This window comes from Oncorhynchus mykiss, chromosome 1, assembly GCF_013265735.2.
Source record: "Oncorhynchus mykiss isolate Arlee chromosome 1, USDA_OmykA_1.1, whole genome shotgun sequence".
Lineage (NCBI taxonomy): Eukaryota > Metazoa > Chordata > Actinopteri > Salmoniformes > Salmonidae > Oncorhynchus > Oncorhynchus mykiss.
Window position 1 is genome coordinate 36,775,083 of NC_048565.1, and position 19,643 is coordinate 36,794,725.

At 41.9% G+C, this 19,643-nt stretch overlaps 1 protein-coding gene across 1 annotated transcript in view; it reads right to left on the bottom strand.

The window, feature by feature from the left end:
- The window catches only part of ldlrad3 (low density lipoprotein receptor class A domain containing 3), a 114,418-nt gene that overhangs the window by 62,219 nt on the left and 32,556 nt on the right, over positions 1-19,643 (bottom strand). Inside the window, exon 2 of the mRNA XM_021600535.2 lies at positions 3,549-3,695. Within this exon, the coding sequence (XP_021456210.2) occupies positions 3,549-3,695 (147 nt within the window). The remainder of the gene's footprint in view (positions 1-3,548; positions 3,696-19,643) is intronic.

The window sequence follows — 19,643 nt, forward strand, 5'->3', positions numbered from 1 at the left end:
GAGCACTGGATGGGCGCTCTATAGGCAGGGTTACCCACAATACTACTCCTATTCACCCGCGTGTGTCCGGGAACCACAGTGAGACTATACAGTTATACACCTCCCCCGCCGGCGCAGGTTTCTTCTTTGTTGAGAAGAAGGACAAAATTCTGCGCCCGTACATCGACTACTAGGGCCTCAATGACATCACGGTTAAGAACTGCTACCCGTTACCACTTATTGCCTCGGCTTTTGAGCTGCTCAGTCCCCTCCTGTCCTCCCTGTTCACTCATGACTGCACGGCCAGGCACAACTCCAACACCATCATTAAGTTTGCTAATAACACAACAGTGGTAGGCCTGATCACAGACAAAGATGAGACAGCCTATAGGGAGGTCGTCAGAGACCTGACCGTGTCTCATTGACGGGGCTGCAGTGGAGCAGTTCCTTGGCGTCCACATCACAAACAAACTAAAATGGTCCAAGGACACAAAGACAGTGGTGAAGAGGGCACGACAAAACCTATTCCCGCTCAGGAGACTGAAAAGATTTGGCATGGGTCCTCAGATCCTCAAAAGGTTGCATCACTGCCTGGTATGGCAACTGCTCGGCCTCTGACCTCAAGGCACTACAGAGGGTAGTGTGTACGGCCCAGTACATCACCAGGGCCAAGCTTCCTGCCATCCAGGACCTCTATACCAGGCGGTGTCAAAGACTCCAGCCAACCTACTCATAGACTGTTCTCTCTGCTACCGCACGGCAAGCGGTACCAGAGAGCCAAGTCTAGGTCCAAGAGGCTTCTAAACAGCTTCTACCCCCAAGCCATAAGACTCCTGAACAGCTAATCAAATGGCTACCCAGACTATTTATCCCTTCCCCCACGCTGCAGCTACTCTCTGTTATCATCTATGTATAGCCACTTTAATAACCCTACCTGCATGTACATAATTACCTCAATTACATCGACACCGGTGCACCCGCACATTGACACATTGACTCTGTACCGGTACCCCCTGTATATAGCCCCACTATTGTTATTTGCTGCTCTTTAATTGCTTGTTTGTCTTATCTTTAACAAATGTATTTTTTTAGGTATTTTCTTAAATCTGCATTGTTAATTAAGGGCTTGTAAGTAAGCATTTCACTGTAAGGTCAACAAACTTTGATTTGGTGTGTGTGTGTGTGTGTGTGTGTGTGTGTGTGTGTGTGTGTGTGTGTGTGTCAAGGAGGAGACAGACAAAAACAACAAAATTCTCCGACAAAGGAGTAGGGATATCTATAAGGTATTTTAATACCAATGCATCCACTCGGCTTCAGTGTCAATTAGAGTAACTTCATGCGAACCCATTCACATTGTTTCAGCATCAATTCAAATGATTTCATACGAAGGCGATCACTGCATGTTAGCATCAGTGCAATGGTGAGGTTAAAACTCTTGACAGAGCAGAGAGCTGTCTGAAGAACCAAGCCTAACCTAACCTGTCTGCTCTGCCAAGGCCAGGAGGTGAAGTGATGGAAGTGAAGGGGATGGGTTAGATGGATTACAGAGACCTCAGGCTGAGAGAGGAAAGGAGGGAGGAGGAAAATTATGTCCAAAAAAGTTGTACTGAAATGAACAATAGTGAGAGAGAGAGAGAGAGAGAGAGAGAGAGAGAGAGAGAGAGAGAGAGAGAGAGAGAGAGAGAGAGAGAGAGAGAGAGAGAGAGAGAGAGAGAGAGAGAGAGAGAGAGAGAGAGAGAGAGAGAGAGAGAGAGAGAGAGACAAATAGAGAGACAAAGAGAGAGACAAAGAGAGAGACAAAGAGAGAGACAAAGAGAGAGACAAAGAGAGAGACAAAGAGAGAGACAAAGAGAGACAAAGAGTGAGAGAGAGACCGAGACAAAGAGAGAGACAAAGAGAGAGACAAATAGAGAGAGACAAATAGAGGGAGACAAATAGAGAGAGACAAATAGAGGGAGACAAAGAGAGAGAAAGAGAGCGAGAGAGAAAGAAAGAGAGAACAACAATCCATGAACAACTCCAGTGTGACATGTCATCTTGGGAATCAGGGTCCCGTTGGCAAAATTTGAGTTGTCTGGTGACTCCCTGAGCTGCCACAGCAAACAGAGAGAGTGTTGGCGAAGAAGGGATGGAAGGAGAGGACAAGGGGTAGGGCAGTGTGTGTGTGTGTGTGTGTGTGTGTGTGTGTGTGTGTGTGTGTGTGTGTGTGTGTGTGTGTGTGTGTGTGTGTGTGTGTGTGTGTGTGTGTGTGTGTGTGTGTGTGTGTGTGTGTGTGTGTGAGAGCATTGGGTTATGAGAGTTAGGAGGGTGTGTAAACTGGGGCTGAGCCACATGTACATTTCCCAGAGGCGTCTTAAAGTCTCAGCAGAACCAGAAGGGAAGGGGGTGAGTAGATGTTTGGCAGGGACCTAACACCCGTCCCACCCAACATGAGGAGGAAACATGTTCCTTAATTGGAGAAAAATAATTAGGTGAGTGAAAGGTGGGGTAACAGTCATCAGAGGGGAATGAGGGGGAAAACCCACCTGGAGATGAAGAGAGGGGGAGAGAGAGAGAGCAAGAGCGAGCAAGAGAGAGAGAGAGAGAGAGAGAGAGAGAGAGAGAGAGAGAAATGGGATACTTGTAGACATATTCACTTAAGAAGGGAGAATGAGACGGGGTGTGGTGGGGGTGTCGATGCATCGACTTGAGATGGGAGTTCCCCTTAAAGGGGTAATCCGCAATTGCTACATCCATTTTTGTACTTAAGAGTTAATTCACGATATGTACCCATTGATTCTTGAAGAATATAACTTAGAAAGGCCTCAGGTGCTTAGTTAAACTGACTTACCCCATCAGAACCCAAAATATAAGGTTGTTTTACTCCAATGTTTGTGTACATTTACTTTGTTTACAAACACTGTATATAGGCCCAAAACATGACTAAAACTATAATTTGGATATCATGGATGGTCAGTTCTTGCATCCATCGCTCTGTCTATGAATTTGAGAGTGGTTACATTTCTCCAGCCCCATCCCTCTGCTTTTTTTTACCAAAACAGGGGTGGGGAAATGCTTTGTTATTGTTTCTACTGCTGATTGCCTCTTTAAATATGTCAGGAGCTCAAAGTCAATGCTTATCAACATTCCCATCTTTATGTGGAGAGGGGGGATAAAGGGGGGAGAGCGGGGATAGTGAGAGAGAGGGGCGAGAGAGAGAGAGCGAGAGCGAGAGAGATAGCAGGATAGACGAAAGCTCAATAAAGATCAAAGCCAAGCAACACTAGTAGGATCATGACTTTACTGGATTATATTACCGTGGTGTTACAGTAGTATTATAATGTGCTATTTCTACACACAGGCATAATCGTCCATTGCTTTGATGGTATTACGTTTCCCCAAGTGCTAAACTGGGGCTATGGGTTTGTTGGATAGGGGGATGGGAATGGGGGGGGCCTAGACAAGAAAGAAGGGGAGAAGCAAGAAGTGCAGGACTAAACCTGGTCTCTGGTTCCCTTAAAATGCTTAGAGAGAGCGAGAGAATGAGAGAGAATTAGAAAGTGGAGATGGTGAAAGGGAGCTGTACTCACGGCAGCCTTTCTCGTCGCTCTTGTCGAAGCAGTCGGGCAGTCCGTCACACTGCCACCCGCCTGGGACACACTTCCCGTCCCCACACATGAAGTTCCCTGGGATATTGCACTCTGTGGTGAAGTTGTTCCCCGGAAGGAGCTGGCTCTCTGTGGGAGAGGAGGAGCGGGAGGAGGAAAGGAGAAAATGGAGGAGAGGGGTGGAGGGGAGAGGAGGAGGATGAGGATGATGAGGAAGAGGACGAGGATGGGGAAGAAGATGAAAAGAAGGAGGAAGATGAAGTGGAAGAGGAAGAGGGAAATATTGTTACAATCTGAGAACTTGAACGGTAGAAGAATATTGCATTCAAAAGATAATAATCTCACAGTCAAAAGGCAGGCTATTATTATCTCCAAATGGAAAATATTAAAGGCATTCCTATATCAGTATCCAGGCAGGTCATAAAAACAGAGGATAGCATCATGAATACCAATATGAAAGTATGAAAGGGTCATATGGTGATAACAGTCAGTCTCTGAGTCAGTCTACTGCTGGCTAATATAAAGAAGGGCAGATAAGGACACACATCAAGCACACACACACATTTTCCATCTGATTTCCCTATCGCTAAATACGACAGAACTTGCAAAACTTGTGTGCATCATTGCATAGTGAAGACTCCTTTCTAGATTCCTATGGAGACTATGACCCATTTGCCTTAGAAGACAATATGGGTATGTCTGGCATCAAGTACATTTGCAAAGCTCTTCCATTGTATGATCCATTGATCCACAAGCAGAGCAGCAGAGAAGCGCAGTGGCCTGTGGGCAATTCCACAATAACAGTAGCAGACACTCGGATTGCTAAACAGTATGCCAAACAAAAAACATTGATTTTAAAGTTTAACAAACCATACAACTCTATGCACAATGACTACTTTTAACAATTTACACTGAACATAACACATTTACTGGAAGAACTGTGCAGATGCAAAGTTTGGTAACATAATTATGGTAAAATCTCCCTCAGTTTTTGTGTCCATGCTTTCCAAAAAATCTGTTAGATCTCTGCTCCAAATTAAGAGTTAAAGATGTTTGCAGAAAGAATGGGGGTGAAGTGGATTTACACCCGGTGACGGAATTGCGGTAACAGAATTTCATCATGGGTCCCTGATCTGTACTACACAGAAATGCATACTTTTGGATATGAATGTAGTTTTAAATAGGTACAGAAACGTATAAATATGCAATATCCTCCTTTGCATATTTGGGTATTATTCTACACACTGGCTATTCTTTTAATGAGCTCTGCCCCCAAACAAGACCACATTTGGTTGGTCCGGTCTGGACCAAATCTAAACCAATCATAGACATCTCTGTTTCACAAGTTTGGACATCAATGTACAGCACAGTAGCGTACAATAGAGTACAGTAAAGTTTTGTACAGTACCGCAGAGTTCAGTACATTCTGTGTTCTCTACTGTGTAGTGTACTGAACTCTACTTTACCTTACTGTACTGAACTATACTCTACATTTATTTTATTTGGTAACGGAATTGAGTTTTAATTACTTAATAATTCATAAACAAAAATGTATAACAGTAAAAACACTAACTAATTGATAGGTCTACCTTTAATTCTTACTTCTGTGAACTTCCATTATCTTCCCTCCTCATGACGGAGAGAAATTAGAAAATATCTTAAAGATATGTGGTTTTTAAGTAATGGAATTTGAACTGAGAGAAGGCAGATGTCACGTTCTGACCTTTTATTTCCTTGGTTTTGTATGTATTTATTATGGTCAGGGCGTGAGTTGGGTGGGCAGTCTATGTTTGATTTTCTATGATTTGGGATTTCTATGTTTCGGCCTAGTATGGTTCTCAATCAGAGGCAGGTGTCATTAGTTGTCTCTGATTGAGAATCATACTTAGGTCTCCTGGGTTGCTCTGTTTGTTTGTGGGTGATCGTCTATGTTGATTGCCATTTTCAGCGCAGTTTGCATTTGGCGTCACGGTTGTTATTTCGTTTATTGTTTTTGCATAGGGTTTCAGTGTTCAGTGTTTTCTGTATTAAAATTAATGATGAACACATACCACGCCGCATTTTGGTCCTCCGATCCATCTCGCCTCTCCTCTTCAGATGAAGAGGAGGACGACCGTGACAGCAGAGAAATGTATCCGAAACTAAATCTAAGTGTTGATATTAGTCAGGGGTCTTTACTTCAACATTCTTATGTTTTCATACGTTTCTCATCTGGTAGATGTTTTCTAAGACCCCTTTTCCATCTCTCTGACCAGAAGTTAAAGCTGTGGGAAAATGTACACACTACCAGTCCAAAGTTTTAGAACAAACCTACTCATTCAAGGGTTTTCTTTATTTTACTATTTTCTACATTGTAGAATAATAGTGAAGACAGCAAAACTAGGAAATAACACATATTAGAATAATTTAGAAACCAAAAAAAGTGTTAAACAAATCAAAATATATTTATTCAAATAGCCACCCCTTGCCTTGATGACAGCTTTGCACACTCTTGGCATTATCTCAACCAGCTTCACCTGGAATGCTTTCCCAACATTATTGAAGGAGTTCCCACATATGTAGAGCATTTGCTGGCAGCTTTACCTTCCCTCTGCAGTCCGACTCATCCCAAATCATATACAGTGGGGAGAACAAGTATTTGATAACCTGCAAAATCGGCAGTGTTTCCTACTTACAAAGCATGTAGAGGTCTGCCATTTTTATCATAGGTACACTTCAACTGCGAGAGACGGAATCTAAAACAAAAATTCCAAAAATAACATTGTATGATTTTTAAGTAATTAATTTGCATTTTATTGCATTACATAAGTATTTGATCACCTACCAACCAGTAAGAATTCCGTCTCTCACAGACCTGTTAGTTTTTGTTTAAGAAGCCCTCCTGTTCTCCACTCATTACCTGTATTAACTGCACCTGTTTGAACACGTTACCTGTATAAAAGACACCTGTCCACACACTCAATCAAACAGACTCCAACCTCTCCACAATGGCCAAGACCAGATAGCTGTGTAAGGACATCAGGGATAAAATGTTAGACCTACACAAGGCTGGGATGGGCTACAGGACAATAGGCAAGCAGCTTGGTGAGAAGGCAACAACTGTTGGTGCAATTATTAGAAAATGGAAGAAGTTCAAGATGACGGTCAATCACCCTCGGTCTGGGGCTCCATGCAAGATCTCACCTCGTGGGGCATCAATGATCATGAGGAAGGTGAGAGATCAGCCCAGAACTACACGGCATGACCTGAAGAGAGCTGGGACCACAGTTTCAAAGAAAACCATTAGTAACACACTACGCCGTCATGGATTAAAATCCTGCAGCGCACGCAAGGTCCCCCTGCTCAAGCCAGCGCATGTCCAGGCCCGTCTGAAGTGTGCCATTGACCATCTGGATGATCCAGAGGAGGAATGGGAGAAGGTCATGAGGTCTGATGAGACAAAAATAGAGCTTTTTGGTCTAAACTCCACTCTCCGTGTTTGGAGGAGGAAGAAGGAGGAGTACAACCCCAAGAACACTATCCCAACCGTGAAGCATGGAGGTGGAAACGTAATTCTTTGGGGATGCTTTTCTGCAAAGGGGACAGGACGACTACACTGTATTGAGGGGAGGATGGATGGGGCCATGTATCGAGAGATCTTGGCCAACAACCTCATTCCCTCAGTACGAGCATTGAAGATGAGTCGTGGCTGGGTCTTCCAGCATGACAACGACCCAAAACACACAGCCAGGGCAACTAAGGAGTGGCTCCGTAAGAAGCTTCTAAAGGTCCTGGAGTGGCCAAGCCAGTCTCCAGACCTGAACCCAATAGAAAATCGTTGGAGGGAGCTGAAAGTCCGTATTGCCCAGCAACAGCCCCGAAACCTGAAGAATCTGGAGAAGGTATGTATGGAGGAGTGGACCAAAATCCCTGCTGCAGTGTGTGCAAACCTGGTCAAGAACTACAGGAAACGTATGATCTCTGTAATTGCAAACAAAGGTTTCTGTACCAAATATTAAGTTCTGCTTTTCTGATGTATCAAATAATATGTCATGCAATAAAATGCAAATTAATTACTTAAAAATCATACAATGTGATTTTCTGGATTACAGACTTCTACATGCTTTGTATGTAGGAATACCTGCAAAATCGGCAGTGTATTTCCCCACTGTATGTACTGTACCTTAATTTCAAAGGAATGTAAACTCTTAGCTTTCATTTGGCAGGCAATTTAACATGATCCTAAGAATTTCACATGTTGCTGCTCATGGGTCTTTTACATGGAAATGACCCTGTCTGATCTTTAATAAGTGGGATAGGGCAGAACTTGTTGATGCACTCCAGCAATATACTAATGAGTTAGAATGTAAACCATGTGCTGCTGGGCTGGCTGGCTGGGCTCTGAAACTGTGGTGGGGAAGGACACACTTAAGTGATAATGCCCGAGAAGCCGGTGTTTGGAGGATATAGAGTTGAAGTTGTAAGTTTATATACACTTAGTTTGCAGTCATTAAAACTCGTTTTTTAACCACTCCACAAATGTCTTGCTAACAAACTATAGTTTTGGTTAGGACATCTATTATGTGCATGACACAAGTAAATTTTCCAACAATTGTTTGCAGACATTATTTCAACAATTGTTTGCAGACAGATTATTTCACTGTATCACAATTCCAGTGGGTCAGAAGTTCACATACACTAAGTTGACTGTGCCTTTAAAAAGATTGGGAAATTCCAGAAAATTATGTCATGGCTTTCGAAGCCAACATTTGAGTCAATTGTCGTTGTACCTGTGGATGTATTTCAAGGCCTACCTTCAAACTCAGTGCCTCTTTGTCTGACACCATGGGAAAATCTAAAGAAATCAGCCAAGACCTCAGAAAGAAATTGTTGACCTCTACAAGTCTGGTTCACCCTTGGGAGCAATTTCCAAACACCTGAAGGTACCACATTCATCTGTACAGACAATAGTACGCAAGTATAAACATCATGGGACCACGCAGCCATCCTACCGCTCAGTTCTGTCTCCTAGAGATTAACATACTTTGGTTGCGAAAAGTGCAAATCAATCCCAGAACAACAGCAAAGGACCTTGTGAAGATGCTGGAAACAGGTACAAAAGTATCTATATCTACAGTAAAACGAGTCCTATATCAACATAACCTGAAAGGCTGCTCAGCAAGGAAGAAGCCACTGCTCCAAAACCGCCATAAAAAAGCCAGACTACGGTTTACAACTGCACATTGGGACAAAGATCATACTTATTGGAAAAATGTCCTCTGGTCTGATGAAACAAAAATAGAACTGTTTGGCCATAATGACATCGTTATGTTTGGAGGAAAAAGGGGGATGCTTGCAAGCCGAAGAACACCATCCCAACCGTGAAGCACGGGGGTGGCAGCATCATGTTGTGGGGGGGGGGGTTGCTTTGCTGCAGGAGGGACTGGTGCACTTCACAAAATAGAGGGCATCATGAGGCAGGAAAAATGTGGATATATTGAAGCAACATCTCAAGACATCAGCCAGGAAGCTAAAGCTTGGTCGCCAATGGGTCTTCCAAATGGACAATGACCCCAAGCATACCTCCAAAGTTGTGGCAAAATGGCTTAAGGACAACAAAGTCAAGGTATTGGAGTGGCCATCACAAAGCCATGACCTCAATCCCATAGAAAATGTGTGGGCAGAACTCAAAAAGTGTGTGCGAGCAAGAAGGCCTACAAACCTGACTCAGTTACACCAGCTCTGTCTGGTGGAATGGGCCAAAATTCACCCAACTTATTGTGGGAAGCTTGTGGAAGGATACCAGAAACGTTTTACCCAAGTTAAACCATTTAAAGGCAATGCTACCAAATAATAATTACGTGTATGTAAACTTCTGACCCACTGGGAATGTGATGAAAGAAATAAAAGCTGAAATAAATCACTCTACTACTATTTCACTACAGTTCACATTCTTAAAATAAAGTGGTGATCCTAACTGACCTAAGACAGGGACATTTTACTGGGATTAAAAGTCAGGAATTGTGAAAAACTGAGTTTAAATGTATTTGGCTAAAGTATATGTAAACTTCCGACTTCAACTGTATTGGCACGGATGTAGTTAGGCCCATGCCAATATATCCTCCAAACACGGGCATCGAGGGTATTATCACTTTTATACAACGGTTTACCAACATTCAAATAATAATAATAATTATTTACATATTTTCATTAAAAACTTTATTTTGAGGAATGTATAAATTCTATTTTATCCTTCCACAAGATATAGTCCCGACACACATCTAGGGTTGCTACCCAAGCCAGCGGGTAGTTCATTCTATCCGGTTTGGTTGCTAGAGGCGCTACCCAGTCATTCAGCCTTTCGTTGTGTATCTATGGACGCGACCCAGTCATTCGTTCTAAATGTTCCATTGCCATAATGGCTGGCAACGTTCTTACCTTTTGCTTGCTAACTAGCCAACTACAGCTAACTTACAGTCACGTCAAAAAGTGCAACCAGAATAACAGCACAGTAGCTGCAATTGCATTTGTTTAAGGTGTTTTCTCGTGACATTTATTTGGATACATCCATAACATTGAGCTAATGAGGCACGATTTCACCTGGCATAGAACATGTGCTCACTCATCAGGACACTGTTGAAAGGAGCTTGCCAACAACACAGCTAACAATCACTTCAAACTGAATCTGGAAAGACTGCAAACTAGCTGCAATTAGTTTCGTTTGACCTTTTTTCAATTTACATTTTACTTTGTCTATCCATAAAAATGATGCCAGCTGATTCATGATTTCGACTGGCTGAGAAACCCTGCCTGTCTGTCTCGTCCCAACTTCCGACATGCTCATTACTTTGGGACAGCTGGAGATCGAATTTGAATATTGAAACAATTTTTCAAACGTCGGAGAGACAACCAGCAAGGTTTATACAAATCTCCACTGTTGAAAACTAAATGTTAGTCTAAAGGAAATGTGAGATAATGTCTAGATGCTTTTTATAGAGGAGATAAAGTTTAGAAATCGCTTGGCTGGGCTGATGAGACAGTGGATTGCGCAGTCAGATGGAACAGAGTAAATAGGCATTTTAACGTCATAGATTTTGCTGGTGGAAACTTGTGGCATAGACACCGGCTGGAATGCAGTTTAAACCAACCAGCATTCAAGATTAGACCCACCCATAGTATAATAACAAACAACACTACTCTATAGTCATCCAAATTATAACTTAAGGACACCAGGTCACAGGATGTGTCCCAGATAGCACCCTATTCCCAATACTGTACAGTGCACTACGATCGACCAGGGCCCATAGGTCTCTGGTCAAAAGTAGTGTGCTAAATAGGGATAATTTGGGACCCATCCACAGTTTCACTCAGCAACCCAACCTGGACCAAACTAGGGGAGGAATACAAAGTTGTAAGAGTCCAATTTATAAATAGGCCTGTGTTAAAAGTACTACTTAAGTAGTACTTAATATTTACATTTTACTTCACTTAATTTCTAATAATGTCATTTTTACACCATACATTTTCCGACACCCAAAGTACTCGTTACATTTTGAATGCTTAGCAGGACAGTTCAAGAGAACATCTCTGGTCATCCCTACTGCCTCTGATCTGGCGGACTCACTAAACACATACTTTGTTTGTAAATGAGTGTTGGAGTGTGCCCCTGGCTATCCGTTAGTAAATAAAACATGTTTTTTGTTAAAGGATGCCATCTGGTGTGCTTAATATAAGGAATTTGAAATGTTTAATACTTTAACTTTTGATACTAAGTATATTTTAGCAATTACATTTACTTTTGATACTTAAGTAAATTTTAAATAAAAAACTTTTAGACTTTTACTCAAGTAATATTTTACTGGGTGACTTGCACTTTTACTTGAGTCATTATCTATTAGAGTATATTTACTTTTACTCGTATGACAATTGGGTACTTTTTCCACCAGTGATTATAATTAAGGCTGACAAACTGGATGTAGTAAGTAGATTGTGAGCTGTGTTAGAATGTTGCTGCCTGTAGTGACTATGCTTTTGTTGTTGTTATTGAGGTGCAACAGGTCCAGTATTTTAAACACGTTGTATAATTAATTAACTGGTAACAGCATCAAACTGTTTTCCTCTATTTTCATCAGCACACAGAAACAGTGAAAACATCAACCCACGTGTTCTGGAGGGCAGAACACAATGTTCGCACTTTGTTTCATTAGACTAAATCTGAGCACATCATCAAACACACCTACACAGACACCCAGAAAACCTGCTAGGCAAGAACCTCACTGTACAACTGTGTTTTTTCGCCTGACCATTTAATCCAAAAAATAACTCCTGGTCCAACAGAGCTAAAGAGTCCTGTCTACTTGTTATAAATATCTTCAAATCCAGCCACTCCCAGTGCTACATCTGAGTGATTGACAGCTGGTATGAGTCATAAAGGGATTACAGCTGTTTGAGAAATGCTTCATCATCACCATGGCCCTTTCACACTTAAGGTTCTGGAAATGTCTATATAACATCCCTCTCCTCACCCTCTCAGAGGGTGTGATGCAAGATACTCTTTGTTTCATTCAATAAAAGGAGAGAGGGATCGAGGGAGAGAGGGAAAGGGAGATATAAAAGCCTGACCTAGCAACGGCTTTCCTATGTAGCATACTAATTGCTATTTCTCTGATTGGCAGTAGAACGTGCCAGCGAGTTTTGTGGGATGGCTACACTGGGTTGTTTCTAACAGCTCGAGAACACAAATCCACATTGGTGCACATGCACACAACATGCGTAAAGACTTGAGGGAACTAGGCTGTTTGACAAGAGGCAATGGGTTCATTGGAGCTGCTCTGCGACTGTGTGTGTGTGTGTGTGTGTTTAGCTTATCACTATGATTTGATATAGGCTGCTCCACTGCCCCATGGCCTGGTACTGTTAGCAACAGAAAACCCCAGCAGCACTACTGACACTTCTTAGATTGGCACTAACACTACACAAGGAACTACACAATGAAAATGCGTAAGGGATTTTTGTGTTTGAGGAAAGTAAGAATAAGTTAGGGGATGGGTCATTATTGGACAGCTCTGAATAAGCCTGGCTTTTTATGGCTAGATGCAGGAACTTGTTTTCCAATTACACACTGATTTTAATGGGCTGGCTGTATCAGGAGCTTCTGAAGCACAGAGGGTGGTGGAGGGAAATTGGAGCCCTATGTGTGTGTGTGTGTGTGCGTGCGTGCATGTCTTTGTGTGTGTGTGTGAATATGTGTGAAAGTGTGTGCATGTGACAGCTCATAGAGAAAGGACAGGATTCTCATTCCTCTTCCTTAGACTCAACGGAGCAAATCACAAATGAGCCAACAACCTTTGGCATGGTCAATTAAAGACACCACAAACAGAGAGAGAACAGCTGGCTGCAACACACACACAATTAACACACAACTCAAGGACCTCAGCCACCCGGGATACGGCCTGTTTACCTCGCTACCATCTAGTAAGGCGGAGACAGTACAGGTTCATCAAAGCTAATAAACAGCTTCTATGTCCAGGCCATGAAACTGTAAAAAAGTCACCACTAGCCAGCCTCTGCCCAGTACCCTGCACTGAACCACAGTCAGAGTCACAGTCACTAGCCGTGCAGTAGTATCTCTAGCCAACTACCCTGCCAATACTCTACCCTGCAACTTAGACTGCTGCCCCATGAACATAGAGTTATTGAACACTGGGCACTTTAATAATGTTTACATACTGTTTTACCCACTTCATATGTACAGTGCCTTGTGAAAGTATTCGGCCCCCTTGAACTTTGCGACCTTTTGCCACATTTCAGGCTTCAAACATAAAGATATAAAACTATATTTTTTTGTGAAGAATCAACAACAAGTGGGACACAATCATGAAGTGGAACGACATTTATTGGATATTTAAAACTTTTTGAACAAATCAAAAACTGAAAAATTGGGCGTGCAAAATTATTCAGCCCCCTTAAGTTAATACTTTGTAGCGCCACCTTTTGCTGCGATTACAGCTGTAAGTCGTTTGGGGTATGTCTCTATCAGTTTTGCACATTGAGAGACTGAAATTTTTTCCCATTCCTCCTTGCAAAACAGCTCGAGCTCAGTGAGGTTGGATGGAGAGCATTTGTGAACAGCAGTTTTCAGGTCTTTCCACAGATTCTCGATTGGATTCAGGTCTGGACTTTGACTTGGCCATTCTAACACCTGGATATGTTTATTTTTGAACCATTCCATTGTAGATTTTGCTTTATGTTTTGGATCATTGTCTTGTTGGAAGACAAATCTCCGTCCCAGTCTCAGGTCTTTTGCAGACTCCATGAGGTTTTCTTCCAGAATGGTCCTGTATTTGGCTCCATCCATCTTCCCATCAATTTTAACCATCTTCCCTGTCCCTGCTGAAGAAAAGCAGGCCCAAACCATGATGCTGCCACCACCATGTTTGACAGTGGGGATGGTGTGTTCAGGGAGATGAGCTGTGTTGCTTTTACGCCAAACATAACGTTGAGACTTGATTACACACAGGTGGATTGTATTTATCATCATTAGTCATTTAGGTCAACATTGGATCATTCAGAGATCCTCACTGAACTTCTGGAGAGAGTTTGCTGCACTGAAAGTAAAGGGGCTGAATAATTTTGCACGCCCAATTTTTCAGTTTTTGATTTGTTAAAAAAGTTTGAAATATCCAATAAATGTCGTTCCCCTTCATGATTGTGTCCCACTTGTTGTTGATTCTTCAGAAAAAAAATACAGTTTTATATCTTTATGTTTGAAGCCTGAAATGTGGCAAAAGGTCGCAAAGTTCAAGGGGGCCGAATACTTTCGCAAGGCACTGTATACATATACATACACATATATATACATATATATATATTCCGGACTCTGACTTTGCACGTTCTGATGCGTTCTGACGCAGCGATACGTGAGCCATGTGCCCAGTGTTCCCTGCCCTCTGTACAGACCAATAACAACGTAGGAGAGAGGGATGACTAGGGAGGAAGAAAGGAGCTGAGGAGGAAGAAAGAGAAGGTTAGGGGAGGAGAAAAAGAAGAGAGGGATGACTGCAGAGTTGTGCATTAGTCAGCCCTCTTCTGATGTGACCTTGGCGTCTCCAGCCAAGACTCCCTGATGTCTCTATTTACACATGCACGCCCAACCACGCTTGCTGCCATGCCCACACACAGCAATGTACCTGTATAGCAGAAGTTCTCTCACTAGAGGTGGGATAATAAGTAAGATGGCGCCGACAGACATGGCAGCTCTGCTTCTACCTGCTAAGCAACATTGCAGTATTTTGTTTTTATTGGTTATTTCTTACATCATTAGCCCAGAACGTTTTTTTTTTGTGTTATTACATACAGCTGGTTAGAACTTGTGGATGTCAGAGTGATGGTAACTCGCCCGCATTACGAACACGAATACGACTTTGGCAAATTGGATCGTTTGTTCGCACCCCCCAGGGCAAATTAACTTATCCCAGAGGCTGCTCCAAGATGCCGCCGGCTGAGAAGAGGTATTCGGAGTGGACTTCTAGTCCGACTCAGGAGGCGGGCACACCATCCACCACTTCAGAGTCTCTGGACAATAAAGTAGACGAGCTCAGGGCCAGGATCTCCTTCCAGAGAGACATCAGGGACTGTAACATACTCTGTTTTGCGGAATCATGGCTCTCTCCGGATATACTGGCCCCGTTCATACAGCCAACTGGGTTCTCAGTACACTGCGCAGACAGGAATAAAGAACACTCCGGGAAGAAGAAGGGCAGTGGTGATTGTTTCATGATTAACCACTCATGATTGTGATAACGTAGAGAAACTCAAGTCCTTTTGTTCACCTGACCTAGCATACCCTACAATCAAATGTAGTCACAGCAGTCACAGCAGTGTATATTCCCCCTCAAGCCGATACCACGACGGCCTTCAAGGAACGACACTGGACTGTATGCAAACTGGAAACCACATATCCTGAGGCAGCATTTATTGTAGCTGGGGATTTTAACAAAGAACATTTGAGGAAAACGCTACCGAAGTTCTATCAACACATTGACTGTAGTACTCGAGCTGGGATAACACTCGACCACTGCTAGTCTCTCTTCCGGGATGCCTACAAGGCCATCCCCCGCCCTCCTTTCGGCAAATCAGATCACAACTCCATTTTGCTCCTCCCTTCCTATAGGCAGAAACTCAAACAGGAAGTGCCCATGCTAAGGTATTTTCGACGCTGGGCTGACCAAATCGGAATCCATGCGCCAAGATTGCTTTGATCACACGGACTGATTATATGTTCCGGGTAGCCGTCAGAGAATAACATTAATGCATGAACGGACATGGTGACGGAGTTGATCAGGAAGTATATAGGTTATGTTGTTCCCACTGTGACTATTAAAACGTACCAAAACCAGAAATCGTGGATAGATGGCAGCATTACAGCTAAACTGAAAGCACAAACCACCTCATGCAACCATGGCAATACAAACAGTGTAGTTATTCCCTCCGTAAGGCAATCAAACAGGCAAAACATCAGTACAGAGACAAAGTGGAGTCGGAATTCAACGGATCAGACACGAAACGTACGTGGCAGGGTCTACAGACAATCACAGATTACAAAGGGAAAACAAGAAGCCATGTCATTCCATTATTTTACTTTTAGATTTGTGTGTGTTGTTGTGATTTGTTAGATATCACTCCACTGTTAGAGTGAGGAACACAAGCATTTCGCAACACCCGAATAACATCTGCTAAATATGTATGTGACCAATAAAACTTGATTTGATAACACACAGAATATTAGCACAGTCAGCCAGGCCAAATCCCACTACGGAGTAGACTAGATTTTTGTTTTGAGCCCTCTTGACTCAACTACAGCAGAATATCACAAGGCTTCAACAGCACAACACATCTGTTATCTTACTATTGTACATGTCTACCAAGATCTTGAAATTCTGGTTATGAACACCAATCAAAAAAATGCTCTTGTTCAGGCACATTAAAAAATATGCAGAAGGAAGACCTTACAAAGGCCTTTTCCATTGGAGTGTTGATTGATTAAAGGAGGCTTGCATAAAACAGGCAAATATGCACACAGCTTTCTCCAGAGAAATGTATCCAGTAAACAAATACGTCTGGAACCCCACCCTAACCCCCAGGACACATGCACTACACCCTGAGTAGTAAACAAGTCGCTCCACATGGGTCTGGGCTCTAGAATGTACTAACAAAACTTAAGGGTTGTTTCCACCTCAAAAAGCACCCACCATCTCAGATAGTTCTGAAATTATTTATGTAGTTAGTAACAGATACAATTAGCATTCCTGAAACATTATTTTGTTTAAATATAATTTAATCTCTAATTTAAAATTCTAGGATTCAGATAATATTCAATAAATATAGTACCCACCATGCGATTTGGCCCAAACTTAAAAAGACATAAATGGATCCCCTAAAATGTTCCAAAGCCATCCACGGACCCCCCACCTCACATGCTAAGCCAATCCAAACAACCAGTATACAGTATCGGTTCTCTGAGTTTGACAAGAGGTATGACGTTTTGGCTTGGAGTATTGCTTCCCCATACTATATAATGTATTCCTTGTGAATCTGGTTTTCCCCTGTTGAGAAAAATGTGTCATTACGTCACTTGCATTATTTCCCATAAAGAAGTGCGGAAGTACCATGTTATGACCACTTGATAGGAAGAAGTTTGGTCCAAGTCGGATGTTGAGTGGCATGTTTATTTAATATTATCTGAATCCTATAAATTAAAATGGCCAATTTGGGTGCAATCAATTCATTTCTCCAAGATCAAATACAATTTCAACAAAATTAAGTTTCAGGAATGCCCATCTTTCCTGTTTTTAACTACATAAACGATTTCAGAACAATCTGAGATGTTGAGTGTCATGGCTTGCTGAAATGACATGAAACGGCTCTGCATAATTGTGCCCAAAACAGTGCCTCACTCTCTTTTCTCTTGTTCCCTTTGCACACACAAATAAGCAAATAAAACACTCTCTCACTAACTCTCTCTCACTCAAGTCGCTGAGAGCCAGGCGATCAATGCCACTTCATTCTTGGCCAGATGCTTTGCTCGCTCCCTGCAATAAGTTCTCTCAGGTAGGGGCAAGGTTCACAGGAAAATAAAAAAGGCGCCTGAGTTATAAAAAAACCCCAATAAAGTGCACATTAACAGTGTCCCAGCTAGCACATAATGTTCTGAGAACAATATGTTTCTTAGAGCTTGGTGTGAGCGTGGTTGTCCTATGGTTATTTTTACATACAACCTTCCCACAGCTTTCTGGGAATGGTGCAGGATAGTTGCTTGGCTTTGGATCATTCTCAGCACATTAAGGACATTGACATTACTGATTATTACTTTTTTTATGTTTAAACGTGGTTACACTTCATTTCAATTTTGGTAATGTTCTCAAACTGGTCTGTATTTGGGAATGCGCCCAAATAATTCAGATAATGTTAAGAAACAATGTTCTTCTGTGGGAATTTCAGCATAAAGTTTCCTACAGGTTTCCTCGTGGTTCAATTTAAAGTTAAGTTCTCAAATGGTTCCAAAAAAAGTTATGAAACAACATTATTCTGTGGGAATTTCAGTACGTCAGCATAATGTATTCTACATTTTTCCTCATGGTTCTAATTAAAGTAATGTTCTCAAATTCCTCCGAGAACATTAAGAAAACTTTCCATAAAAGCCCCAAGAAACATTTGTAATGCTCAGAGAATGCTCTAGGAATGTTATTAAAAATGATATACATTCAATTCTCAGCATCAAAACTCTTCCTGTGTGTTCGCCTCACCTACTAATTGGCCACACCTGATCTTAATGAGTGCTTGTTTCCTTTGAAATGAGGTCTGGTTGAGTAGACTGAAACTGTAGGTTTGAATCTCACCGAGGCCGTGTAACAATAAAAAATATGTTTGCATGATTAGGGCTGTGGGATCACTACATTTCGTCAGTCAGTGATTGATCTCACGGTAATTGACCGTTAATTAACATGAACACATTCATTTAAAAAAAAAAATAATACATCCATGTAGTATAGCCTACACCTTCACAATAAATCCATTATTTATTTTAAACAGGTCTAAAGAAGTATGAGATTAAGAAAATGTAGCCTATTTCAGAAGAAAACAATCACATACTCTGAGTTGTCCTTATGTTATGTCCTGATCTGGCTAGGCCAAATGGCTGTGAGCTACACTAGTTCATTTAGCAGACAAGACCGGCTTAGAATTTTGTGGCAATATTTTATATTATTTTATAGTTTGATAATACAATTGAACAAAGCTGAATAAAATATCAATATTTTCTCCAAACGATTTGAGGGAGTGCACACATGCGGCTATTCTGTGTTGAGCAGTTAAAATAGGTACTCCCTATATGCTTAATTTAGAGTTACTAATGAGTTATTAGAGTTATACATTTAGTTGTTCTACAAATTTGGGCTATATGTTTTGATTTTTAATAAATTGTAAAAAAAAAAAAAAAACGTTGAATGAAAGGCATGAGCTCTGCTTTGTTTTTCCTCAGGCTGTAGACACTCCAACAGTCTCTCATTCACAGTTTGACAAGCACTTGATAATGCCTCGAATTTCACGGTGGCATCCCCTTTGTGAACGTAACGCACCCTAAAAAAAATCCATGCCTTTTGTGGACCGGAGTGCTGCGTTGTGCCATTCTCCCTGAGCACTGTGCAATACAAAGCGCCTCTCACTTACATGGCTCTCCATCACGTGATCGGGTCTTTCTCACAGGCTAAAAGTGAAGACAGACACATCAGGGACGCAACTGCTATGCCCCTTAGTACAAAAGTCGACCTATTCTATTCTGTGCGAGTAATACATTTTCCAAACTTAGTCTGGGACAGTGGTGAGATGCAATAGATCCCAAATTAATACAACCACTAGCATCAAAAATAACTTTTTTTACGCAATGTGGCTGATGCAACAGATCAGAACGTTTAGCTTAAAATGTTGATAAACTATTAGGCTATATCTTCACATTATAAGCACAGCAATGCACACATGGCACATATGACAATAAGCTAGGCTATAAGTACAAATGTTCTATTAGCGGGAAAACACCTTTAT